Here is a 13,614-nt window from a genome sequence, read left to right on the forward strand (position 1 = left end):
CTCCTCTGCACCACATTTCTTCTTACCCACCTGCTTAAATTATGTTGGACCTGGATACAATCCCTGCAGGAAAGCCACAGAAGACCCGTCTGCAAGAAAAGCACACCGACAGTCATACTCAGACTCCAATGTCTGTTAGCAACATATCATCTGTTTATCACACTGCTATCCAGGGGCATAGCCAGAACTTTATGGGCCCCAAGCTTCTGGAGAGAGACCTCTCTCCACAGTGGTTGTTCATTTTATGCCACATAATATTGCCCTTGTCAGGGGCATTTCTAGAGAGGAGGGGGCCCGTGTGCAGTCTTCGACACGGGCCCCCTCCTCTCCGCCCGGCGGCCGGCAGCGCACTGAGCTATGTGCGGCCAGTGCTGGAGTTATAGACTCGGGGCACTAGAGTGTGCCCAGTCTATAGTGTATGCACAGGTCACCGGGAAAATGGCCGTGGCGGCCATTTTCCCTGTACTGCGCATGCGCAAACGACGGGAAAATGGCCCGCCGCGGCCATTTTCCAGTCGTTATACAGTGCCGGACCCCCGCGCCGACGTGGGACTCCGGAGAGGTAAGTAATATGGGTGCAGGGTGTGCGGTGCGGGGTCCCCCTGGACCCAGGGGCCCGTGTTCCCCGCACACCCTGCACCCATTATAGATACGCCCCTGGCCCTTGTTCATTTTATGCACTATACGGTAATAGTGCCCTAGGTAATTTTTTTTGCCCCAAGGTAGTGCACTAGTTCATTTTATGCCCCATAGAAATGCCCTAGTTAATATTATGCCATATTGTATTCTCCCCAATTAATATTATACCTTATTGTATTCTCCCCAGTTCATGTTATGCCACATTATAGTGATGCCAGTACACATTATGCCACATAGTGCATCCAATTCACATTATGCCACACATGGGAAGGGGATTAGATGAGAGCCTACTCTCTGACAGTGCTGGTCTTATTACTGATTAACTCCAAGGCATCTGTGCATGTGAACCAGGAGTGTGGGAGATGGATCATATCATTATGGAGATTTACTGAGAGGGAGAGGGATATCCCCACTGACAAGTCCCCCTTCTGAGGCTGGGCAATGAGCCTGCATTAATTTCTTAGCAGATCATTTTGGGAAATTGGTAGACAACTATGAGCTGGGTCCAGGGCCCCTAAGCCTCTGGACTCCACATCAATGGCACCCCTTGCACCATACATGCCTACTCCGATTTTTCGGGTAACCCCCCGCAGCCCCGGCAGAGTAGGCATATCTTCCGCATCCCGCCCACTTCCTAGTGAAGTGGGCAGGATGGGAAGATTTTACCTGGAATTTTCGGGTCCGTAGGGAAGGGGTGGGGCTAAATGCTGCAAATCGCGTCATTTAGCCCCGTCCTCTCACGGACCCGTGAATAGTGGGGGTTTTCTGTAAAGGGGGTGGGGCCTAATGCCGTCTATCTTCTGGCCCCGCCCCTGGAAGAGGAGAGCAGCAGGTCCCCTCCTGCTGCTCCCGGAATGCTGCCCAGGAATGTTGGCAAGTGTGCCTTGCACCCACTATAGCTACACCCATGCTAGCATCTCTAATTATTATCTGCAAAGATTATCAGATATAGCATATCTATATTAGAACTGAAGAGAGGATATTTCACTGGTCCCTAAGGTGATTCTTATTATGTTCATCTTCCTGCTACAGAGAAGAGTGAAACAACAGAGAAATCTTGCAGCAGGACAGGCAATTTCACAGAATGTGCTGTTCCAGTGGAAGTGATACAAACTTAGGCCCTGATTCAGACCCACTCGCGAGCGGCTGTCCGCTCGCAAGTGGGTCGATGTTCTGCACTGAGCATGCGCACGACGGAGGGCCTGTTAGCATGCTGCCAGCCGCTGATTGGATCTTGCAGACAGAAGCTGAGTGCTGTCACTGCCCCCCACCCTCTGGCCCCGACATCCATGCCAGGCTTCACCCGAGGGGAGAAGGGAGCGAGCGCCGTTCAGGATGTGCATCTGCCCGAGGAGAGCCTGCCAGTGCCTGAGGTGAGAAAGCAGGGGGCAGGCTGACAGGAGTTGCCCAGGATGCTTGCATTAGGGGGGTTCTGTCTCCCCCATTCTGAGCTCCCCTCCCCCATACTATGCCTGCTGAACGCCCTCTCCTTACCATGTGTCACCCTGAGCTCCCCTCCCCCATCCTGTGCTCCCCTGAGTGCCCCCCCTTACTTTGTGCCTTCATGAGCATCTGCCCCAACCCTGTGCCCTCTTTAAACATCCCCCAACCCTGAGCTCCCAGCCCCATCCCCCCAACCTTGTATCCCCCTATAGAGGCCCTGATGTCAGAGATCCCCTGCTGTGCCCAACTGATTGCTATGTGCTGTGGTGACAACTATATAACCCTGTGTGTGTGTCCTGGTGCAGTGCAGAGAAGGGGCTTAGGAATGAGGAGGAGGATGAGATCTACAATGGTATAATGTGTATAAGGGGCTCTTCTGTGGCGTAATGTGTATAAGTGGTTCTACTGTAGTGTAACGTACTGTATAAGTGGCTCTTCTGTGCCGTAATGTGTGTAAATGGCTCTACTGTAGTATAAGGGGTAGGGATGAGCGGTTTGGATTCTGTGGATTCCGAACCGGTCCGGACATAGGGGATCCGAATCCACCTGAGCTGTGGCTTGGGTGTCCCCGTCTGACACTGATCCCACTTCATGGCCGAACGTCATCCTCCCGACGTCAGATTCTCGCGAGATTTGGATGACGTTAGGCCTCTATATAAGGTGCCGCGCCCGGAACTCGGCGCCATTTCACTGTTACTTGCATGCTGTGCACTACTCTGCATTAGAACTTAGAAATGGCTGTGTCCAGATAAGTGACTAGAGGCCATGCTGTAATAATAAGTGACTGTGGGGCCACACAGCATGCTGCGCTAATCTGCTCTGCTAAAGTGTTTGTTCTAGCCTGTGTCCTGACTCCAGACTCCATTGGCTGGGCTGTGTTAAGTGACTGTGTGGGGGGTCACACTGCACGCTGAATGTATGCTGCACTACTCTGCTACTATTAAGTACTCCAGGGTAAAAAAAAAAAAAAGTAAAAATAATATTTAAAAAGGGAAAAAAAAAATATTAAAAGTTAATAATATTTGTGTATACAAGCACTATGACTCCTTGGGCAATAGCCCTCTGTGTATACAAGCACCATGACTCCTTAGGCAGTAGCCCACTGTGTAAACAAGTACTGTGACTCTGCTGGCCGTACCCAACTGGGACAATTCCATCTTGCTCTACCTTTCATTTCTGCCACTGCTGTGTGGTAATGTTTCATAGATGTGCTTTAAACTGTGGTGTCTGTGCCGTTGCTCTGTCGCTTAGTAACCAGCCAGCTCACTGCAGCCTTTGGCCAATAATGGTCAAACAATTTTGTGAGCTGTGAGGTGGTCTAAATTGACTGTAAATGACTTGAAATTAATGTTATTGATGTTAATAATACTCTAGGAGCAAAAAAAAAAGCCCAATTTATATGATTTATTTTTTTTTTGGCAGTTTTTGTAAAAAATCCAAAACCAGTCACGGCAGGTTTGGCAAATCCAAATCCAAAACCGGATGACGAATCCGAACCAAATCCAAATTCAGCAAAAACGGTCCGCCGCTCATCCCTACTAAAAACATAGAAATATGTAGCCAGATTATTCGCATGACTGCTGCAAAAGGTGCTTGTAGTACCAAGACAAAGAGAAATTGCGTATTTAGGTACTCACCTATGACCGTAGCTTTAGAGGATGCAGGGGGTGCTATCGCTATGGGGTCCAGAGGTTTAGAGGGCCCTAGACTCAGGTTATATACTGTCATTGGGACAGGGGCCCCTTCAAGATGTAGCTATGGTCCCACAAAGATACCTATATCATAATGTTTTATGTAATTATTGCATGAGAAGTAGAGTTTAAACCATTCTACAATTTACAAAATATTCTAAGTGGTCCTTACACAAGGGTAGTTATATCATGTTCTGAGTTTAAGGTAGAAAATAGAGGGGCCATTCCAACTCACTGAACAGGGTCAGCCTGCCAATCACAGGGGGACGAGGGATAATATCAATGTAGAGGTGTTGGGTTTAAAAGGTATGGCAACCGTTTATTCTATTAACTATTTTATACAAGGGGGTGCCCTGATAGGCACAAATTTATATCCATCTAAACTAAAAGAAAACTGTGGTGATGTCTTTTGATTATTTTGTGTTTTCTTAATATGAGGATATCAATTGTACAGTGTGATAATCAGTTAATCCTGAGTTGACCTATTGGTGTGCAATCATTTGTGTCTTCATTCTTATAGTAAAACATGTACTTGATACAAAATCATTAATTGATAGTTTATAAATATATATTAAACCATTTTTTCTTAAATAATTTTCAATAAAAAAATCACCATCATTGTTTACATACACCATTGACAAGAAATCTGTTACCACTAACCTGCAGATAAAAATTGCCACTCTTTGTGTCGCCCTAACACTAGGACGTGAGCTCATGACAGAGGCGGCTTGCAGTGTTTTCGTCACAGATTATAAACACCCAATGCGTTTCGTCATTGTTGACTTTATCAGGGTGAAGCGATAGTGGTCAGTGTGAACCAACTTCGATTTCTTATAAAAACACCATATGACATGACATGATAATGGCCAGGTCACTGATGTCAAAATTCAATAAAACTTGATACAGCTTCCAGCTCTTTGTAACAGTTTATTAGTGCATGCACCATGCAATATAATGGATTTTAAACCAGTGTAGGTGATAAGTAATCCCAAGTGTAACCAGCTTCAATGTGTTCAGTTCAACAACCAGCCTGTAATACTGTATATACAGTCAGGTGCATAAATATTGGGACATTGACAGAATTTTCATATTTTGGCCTCTATTCACCACCACAATGGCTTTGAAATTAAACAAACAAGATGTGCTTTAACTGCAGACTTTCAGATTTAATTTGAGGGTAATTACATCCAAATCAGGTGAAAGATGTAGGAATTACAACGGTTTCTATATGTGCCTCCCACTTTTTAAGGGGCCAAAAGTAATGGGACAAACTAAACAATCCTAAATCTAACTTTCACTTTTTAATACTTTGTTGAAAATGCTTCGCAGGCAATTACAGCCTGAAGTCTGGAACGCATAGACATCACCAGACGCTGGGTTTCATACCTGGTGATGCTCTGCCAGGCCTCTACTGTAAATGTCTTTAATTCCTGCTTGTTCTTGGGGCATTTTCCCTTCAGTTTTGTCTTCATCAAGTGAAATGCATGCTCAATCGGATTCAGGTCAGGGGATTGACTTGGCCATTGCATAACATTCCACTTTTTAGCCTTAAAAAACTCTTTGGTTGCTTTTGCAGTATGCTTTGGGTCATTGTCTATCTGCACTGTGAAGCGCCGTCCAATGAGTTCTGAAGCATTTAACTTTATATGAGCATATAATATTGCCCGAAACACTTCAGAATTCATTCTGCTGCTATTGTCAGCAGTCACATCATCAATAAATACAAGGGAAGCAGTTCCATTGGCAGCCATACATGCCCATGCCATGGCACTACCACCACCATGCTTCACTGATGAGGTGGTATGTTTTGGACCATGAGCAGTTCCTTTCCTTCTCCATACTCTTATCTTCCCATCACTCTGGTACAAGTTGATCTTTGTCTCATCTGTCCATAGGATGTTGTTCCAGAACTGTAATGGCTTTTTTAGATGTTGTTTGGCAAACTATAATCTGGTCTTCCTGTTTTTGTGGCTCACCAATGGTTTACATCTTGTGGTGAACCCTCTATATTCACTCTTGTGAAGTCTTCTCTTGATTGTTGACTTTGACACATATACACCTACCTCCTGGAGAGTGTTCTTGATTTGGCCAACTGTTGTGAAGGGGTTTTTCTTCACCAGGGAAATAATTCTTCTGTCATTCACCACAGTTGTTTGCCGTGGTCTTCCGGGTCTTTTGGTGTTGCTGAGCTCTCCGGTGCATTCTTTCTTTTTAAGAATGTTCCAAACAGTTGATTTGGCCACACCTAATGTTTTTGCTATCTCTCTGATGGGTTTGTTTAGATTTTTCAGCCTAATGATGGCTTGCTTCACTGATAGTGACAGCTCTTTGGATCTCATATTGAGAGTCAACAGCAACTGATTCCAAATGCAAATGTCACACCTAGAATCATCTCCAGACCTTTTACCTGCTTAACTGATAATGAAATAATGAGGGAATAGCCCACACCTGTCCATGAAATAGCTTTTGAGTTGATAGTCCCATTACTTTTGACCCCTTAAAAAGTGGGAGGCACATATAGAAACTGTTGTAATTCCTACACCGTTCACCCGATTTGGATGTAATTACCCTCAAATTAAATCTGAAAGTCTGCAGTTAAAGCACATCTTGTTTGTTTAATTTCAAAGTCATTGTGGTGGTGAATAGAGGCCAAAATATGAAAATTCTGTCAATGTCCCAATATTTATACACCTGACTGTATATATAATATATATATATATATATATATATATATATATATATATTAGGGGTGTGCACCGGCCACTTTTCGTGTTTTGTGTTTTGGTTTTGGATCTGGATCTTTCTTCGTGTTTTGGATCTGGATTGGTTTTGCCAAAACCACCCTTCCGTGTTTTGGGTTCTGGGTTTTGTGTTTTGGATCTGTATTTTTTTTTTAAAAAGCATAAAAACAGCTAAAATCACAGAATTTGTAGGTTTTTCTGCTCCTATGCTATTATTAACCTCAATAACCTTAATTTCCACTCATTTCCAGTCTATTCTGAACACCTCACACCTCACAATAGTGTTTTTATGTCCAAAACGTTGCACCGAGGTAGCTGGATGACTATGCTAAGCGACACGAGTGGGCGGCACAAACACGTGACCCATCTAGGCGTGAAACTGCAGTGGCAGACAGGATGGCAGTTTGAAAAACTAGGCCCCAAACTGTACATAATGCAAAGAAAAAAAAGAGGTGCAAGATGGAATTGTCCTTGGGCCCTCCCACCCACCCTTATGTTGTATAAACAGGACATGCACACTTTAACAAACCAATCATTTCAGCGCCAGGGTCTGCCACACAACTGTGGCTGAAATGATTGGTTCGTTTGGGCCCCCACAAAACAAGCTGGCAATTAATGTGTCCCTGCACAAACTGGCTCTATGGAGGCAAGATGTCATCCTCATCCTCCTCATCCACCGATTCCTCACCCTCTTCAGTGTGTACATCCTCATCCTCACAAAGTATTAACTCGTCCCCACTTGAATCCACCACCACAGGTCCCTCTGTACCTTCTGGAGGCTGGTCTCCCTGGAAGAGCTGATAATTCATTTTGATGAACATCATCTTCTCCACATTCTGTGGAAGCAACCTCCTACGCCTTTCGCTGACAAGGTTCCCGGCTGCACTAAACACTCTTTCGGAGTACACACTGGAGGGGGGGCAACTCAGGTAAAATAGAGCCAGTTTGTACAGGGGCCTCCAAATTGCCTCTTTTTCCTGCCAGTACAGGTATGGACTGTCTGCCATGCCTACTTGGATGCTGTCACCGATGTAATCCTCCACCATTCTGTCAATGGTGACAGTATCATATGCAGTGACAGTAGACATGTCAGAAATTGTTGCCAGGTCCTTCAGTCCGGACCAGATGTCCAAACTTGGTCCTGCCTGCCCTGCATCACCGCCAGCGGGTTGCTTAGGATACCTAAGTTTTTTCCTGGCAGCCCCAGTTGCAGGAGAAAATGAAGAAGGAGCCGTTGACGTGTCACGTTCCGCTTCAGCTGACAGTGTGTTCACCAGCAGGTCTTTGCACCTCTGCAGGCTTGTGTCGGCCGGAAAGAGAGACACCACATAGGCTTTAAACCTAGGATCGAGCACGGTGGCCAAAACGTAGTGGTCTGATTTCAACAGATTGACCACCCTGGAATCCTGGCAAAGCGAATGAAGGGCTTCATCCACAAGTCCCACATGCCGAGCGGAATCGCTCCGTCTTAGCTCCTCCTTCACTTTCTCCAGCTGCTTCTGCAAAAGCCTGATGAGGGGAATGACCTGACTCAAGCTGGCAGTGTCTGAACTGACTTCACGTGTGGCAAGTTCGAAGGGCTGGAGAACCTTGCACAACACGGAAATCATTCTCCACTGCGCTTGAGTCAGGTGCATACCCCCTCCTTTGCCTATGTCATAGGTGGATGTATAGGCTTGTATGGCCTTTTGCTGCTCCTCCATCCTCTGAAGCATATAGAGGGTTGAGTTCCACCGCGTCACAACCTCTTGCTTCAGGTGATGGCGGGGCAGGTTCAAGAGTGTTTGCTGGCGCTCCAGTCTTCGGCACGCAGTCGCTGAATGGCGAAAGTGGCCAGAAATTTTTCGGGCCACCCAAAGCGTCTCCTGCACGCCCCTGTCGCTTTTCAGAAAATTCTGCACCACCAAGTTTATTGTGTGAGCAAAACATGGGACGTGCTGGAATTTGCCCAGATGTAATGCCCGCACAATATTGGTGGCGTTGTCAGATATCACAAATCCCCAGGAGAGTCTAAGTGGGGTAAGCCACTGGGCGATGATTTCCCTCAGTTTCTCTAAGAGGTTGTCGGCGGTGTGCCTCTTACTGAAACCGGTGATACACAGCGTAGCCTGCCTTGTAACGAGCTGGCATTTCTGAGATGCTGCTACTGGTGACGCTGCTGCTGTTGCTGCGTAAGGTGATACATCTACCCAGTGGGCTGTCACAGTCATATAGTCCTTAGTCTGCCCTGTTCCACTTGTCCACATGTCCGTGGTTAAGTGGACATTGTGTACAACGGCATTTTTCAGGACACTGAGGACACTTTTTCTGACGTTTCTGTACAGTCTCGGTATCGCCTGCCTAGTGAAGTGGAATCTAGACGGGATTTGGAACCGGGGACACACTACCTCCATCAATTGTCTAAATCCCACTGCACTAATGGCGGATACCGGACGCACGTCTAACACCAACATAGCAGTCAAGGCCTCAGTTATACGTTTTGCTTCAGGATGACTGCTGTCGTACTTCATCCTCCTCGCTAAGGACTGTTGGAGGGTCAATTGTTTAGTAAAAGTAGTGGTGTTCCTACTTCCTCTCTGGGATGATGAACGACTCCCAGCAGCAGCAACAGCAGCAGCGGCAGCAGTAGGCGTAGCAATGCAGGATCCTCCAGAGGAATCCCGGATAGGAGAGTCAGTCATGCCAGTGACATGGCCTGCAGGACTACTTCCGATCCTGACTAAGGAGGAAATTGACGAGGAGGGAGTTGACGGTGTGGTTTGCAGGCGCTTGGATACAACAGGACAACGGGATTTAGGTGTCCCTGGACTGCTTACGGTCTTAGCCAAAGTTTCTGAACTTGACAGTAACTTTTTATGAACGCGCTGCAGGTGCCGTATAAGGGAGGATGTTCCTAGGTGGTTGACGTCCCTACCCCTACTTATTTCACCTTTACATATGGTACATATGGCAAGACAGTTGTTGTCCGGATTTGGATAGAAATATTGCCAGACCAAAGAGGTGGAATGTTTGGTCTTCTGCCCAGGCATGACCGTGATGGGCTTTTTCATCCCACGGACAACAACTGTCTCCCCCGGAGCCTGATTTAAACAAACCACATCACCATCAGAATCCTCCTCGCCAACTTCCTCCTCAGCGCCAGCTACACCAGTATCCTCATCCTGTTGTACTTCAACAGTGACATCTTCAATTTGCATATCAGCAAGTGGACTGTGGGTGCTCCTTTCAGCACTTGCAGGGGGCGTGCAAATGGTGGAAAGAGCCACCTCTTCCCGTCCAGTGCTGGGAAGGTCAGGCATCGCAACCACCACCACACTTGGACTCTCCTTGGGGATTTGTGATATCTTCTTAGAAAGCACAGTTCTTCGCTGTGCTTTTGCCAGCTTAACTCTTTTGATTTTTTTAGTGGGAGGAGGGCTTCCATCGTCATGTGAAGCTGAACCACTAGTCATGAACATACTAGGGATCGACCTTAGCCGTTCCTTGCCACTCCGTGTCGTAAATGGCATATTGGCAAGTTTACGTTTCTCTTCAGCTGATTTAAATGTCTTTTTCAAGTTCATTTTCCTGAACTTTGCCATTTGGGATTGTATGTGCCCTCTACTATGACATTGGGCATCGGCCTTGGCAGACGACGTTGATGGCATGTTATCGTCTATGTCATGACTAGTGGCAGCAGCTTCAGCACTAGGAGGAAGTGGTTCTTGATCTTTCTCTATTTAATTTTTATCGGAGAAAGTTTGGTCCTCCATTTATGTTATATCGATTTGATATATACGTGCGGCTAAACACAGAAAATAATTTTTTTTTTGGTTTGGACTGGAGTGTACTTTGTGGGTTACAGCACCCTTTAACGGTCAAGCCAGCCGGCCCTTTACTTATGACACAGGCGCACGCTTGGCACTACTTTGTTGATGCACGTGCGGCTACTGCGCACACAATTCACAAACACAGAAAATAATTTTTTTTTGGTTTGGACTGGAGTGTACTTTCGGGGGTTACAGCACCCTTTAACGGTCAAGCCAGCCAGCCCTTTACTTATGACACAGGCGCAGGCTTGGCACTACTTTGTTGATGCACGTGCGGCTACTGCGCACACAATTCACAAACACAGAAAATAATTTTTTTTTTGGTTTGGACTGGAGTGTACTTTCGGGGGTTACAGCACCCTTAACGGTCAAGCCAGCCGGCCCTTTACTTATGACACAGGTGCACGCTTGGCACTACTTTGTTGATGCACGTGCGGCTACTGCGCACACAATTCACAAACACAGAAAATAATTTTTTTTTTGGTTTGGACTGGAGTGTACTTTCGGGGGTTACAGCACCCTTTAACGGTCAAGCCAGCCGGCCCTTTACTTATGACACAGGCGCACGCTTGGCACTACTTTGTTGATGCACGTGCGGCTACTGCGCACACAATTCACAAACACAGAAAATAAATTTTTTTTGGTTTGGACTGGAGTGTACTTTCGGGGGTTACAGCACCCTTAACGGTCAAGCCAGCCGGCCCTTTACTTATGACACAGGCGCACGCTTGGCACTACTTTGTTGATGCACGTGCGGCTACTGCGCACACAATTCACAAACACAGAAAATAATTTTTTTTTGGTTTGGACTGGAGTGTACTTTCGGGGGTTACAGCACCCTTTAACGGTCAAGCCAGCCGGCCCTTTACTTATGACACAGGCGCACGCTTGGCACTACTTTGTTGATGCACGTGCGGCTACTGCGCACACAATTCACAAACACAGAAAATAATTTTTTTTTGGTTTGGACTGGAGTGTACTTTCGGGGGTTACAGCACCCTTTAACGGTCAAGCCAGCCGGCCCTTTACTTATGACACAGGCGCACGCTTGGCACTACTTTGTTGATGCACGTGCGGCTACTGCGCACACAATTCACAAACACAGAAAATAATTTTTTTTTGGTTTGGACTGGAGTGTACTTTCGGGGGTTACAGCACCCTTTAACGGTCAAGCCAGCCGGCCCTTTACTTATGACACAGGCGCACGCTTGGCACTACTTTGTTGATGCACGTGCGGCTACTGCGCACACAATTCACAAACACAGAAAATAATTTTTTTTTTGGTTTGGACTGGAGTGTACTTTGGGGGTTACAGCACCCTTTAACGGTCAAGCCAGCCAGCCCTTTACTTATGACACAGGCGCACGCTTGGCACTACTTTGTTGATGCACGTGCGGCTACTGCGCACACAATTCACAAACACAGAAAATAATTTTTTTTTTGGTTTGGACTGGAGTGTACTTTCGGGGGTTACAGCACCCTTAACGGTCAAGCCAGCCGGCCCTTTACTTATGACACAGGTGCACGCTTGGCACTACTTTGTTGATGCACGTGCGGCTACTGCGCAGACAATTCACAAACACAGAAAATAATTTTTTTTTTGGTTTGGACTGGAGTGTACTTTCGGGGGTTACAGCACCCTTAACGGTCAAGCCAGCCGGCCCTTTACTTATGACACAGGCGCACGCTTGGCACTACTTTGTTGATGCACGTGCGGCTACTGCGCACACAATTCACAAACACAGAAAATAATTTTTTTTTTGGTTTGGACTGGAGTGTACTTTCGGGGGTTACAGCACCCTTAACGGTCAAGCCAGCCGGCCCTTTACTTATGACACAGGCGCACGCTTGGCACTACTTTGTTGATGCACGTGCGGCTACTGCGCACACAATTCACAAACACAGAAAATAATTTTTTTTTTGGTTTGGACTGGAGTGTACTTTCGGGGGTTACAGCACCCTTAACGGTCAAGCCAGCCGGCCCTTTACTTATGACACAGGCGCACGCTTGGCACTACTTTGTTGATGCACGTGCGGCTACTGCGCACACAATTCACAAACACAGAAAATATATATTTTTTTTGGTTTGGACTGGAGTGTACTTTCGGGGGTTACAGCACCCTTAACGGTCAAGCCAGCCGGCCCTTTACTTATGACACAGGCGCACGCTTGGCACTACTTTGTTGATGCACGTGCGGCTACTGCGCACACAATTCACAAACACAGAAAATAATTTTTTTTTTTGGTTTGGACTGGAGTGTACTTTCGGGGGTTACAGCACCCTTAACGGTCAAGCCAGCCGGCCCTTTACTTATGACACAGGCGCACGCTTGGCACTACTTTGTTGATGCACGTGCGGCTACTGCGCACACAATTCACAAACACAGAAAATAATTTTTTTTTTGGTTTGGACTGGAGTGTACTTTCGGGGGTTACAGCACCCTTAACGGTCAAGCCAGCCGGCCCTTTACTTATGACACAGGCGCACGCTTGGCACTACTTTGTTGATGCACGTGCGGCTACTGCGCACACAATTCACAAACACAGAAAATAATTTTTTTTTTGGTTTGGACTGGAGTGTACTTTCGGGGGTTACAGCACCCTTAACAGTCAAGCCAGCCGGCCCTTTACTTATGACACAGGTGCACGCTTGGCACTACTTTGTTGATGCACGTGCGGCTACTGCGCACACAATTCACAAACACAGAAAATAATTTTTTTTTTGGTTTGGACTGGAGTGTACTTTCGGGGGTTACAGCACCCTTAACGGTCAAGCCAGCCGGCCCTTTACTTATGACACAGGCGCACGCTTGGCACTACTTTGTTGATGCACGTGCGGCTACTGCGCACACAATTCACAAACACAGAAAATAATTTTTTTTTTGGTTTGGACTGGAGTGTACTTTCGGGGGTTACAGCACCCTTAACGGTCAAGCCAGCCGGCCCTTTACTTATGACACAGGCGCACGCTTGGCACTACTTTGTTGATGCACGTGCGGCTACTGCGCACACAATTCACAAACACAGAAAATATATTATTTTTTTAGCACTTGGGGGGAGCACCCCTGATGGACAGAGCACCCCCTGGACAACACTGCAGCACTCCTTTAGGACTGGGACACTGCACAGGACTTTGGAGTGGACACAGCCCCTATGGAGAACTGACTGCACAACACAGTCCAGCCAGCCCCTATGGACTTTGAAGTAGTGGACACAGCCCCTATTAACAACAGCAACACAGCACAACACAGCCAGCCCCTATGGACTTTGAAGTAGTGGACAACAGCAGCA

At 46.7% G+C, this 13,614-nt stretch overlaps 1 protein-coding gene across 1 annotated transcript in view; it reads right to left on the bottom strand.

Annotated features, from left to right (window-relative positions):
• OTOP3 (otopetrin 3) overlaps positions 1-13,614 on the bottom strand; it is a 58,441-nt gene that overhangs the window by 3,951 nt on the left and 40,876 nt on the right. The window contains exon 4 of the mRNA XM_088482699.1: positions 31-89. Within this exon, the coding sequence (XP_088338825.1) occupies positions 31-89 (59 nt within the window). The remainder of the gene's footprint in view (positions 1-30; positions 90-13,614) is intronic.

Source organism: Taudactylus pleione, unplaced genomic scaffold (assembly GCF_031769625.1).
Source record: "Taudactylus pleione unplaced genomic scaffold, aTauple2 ptg000290l, whole genome shotgun sequence".
NCBI classification, from domain to species: Eukaryota; Metazoa; Chordata; class Amphibia; order Anura; family Myobatrachidae; genus Taudactylus; species Taudactylus pleione.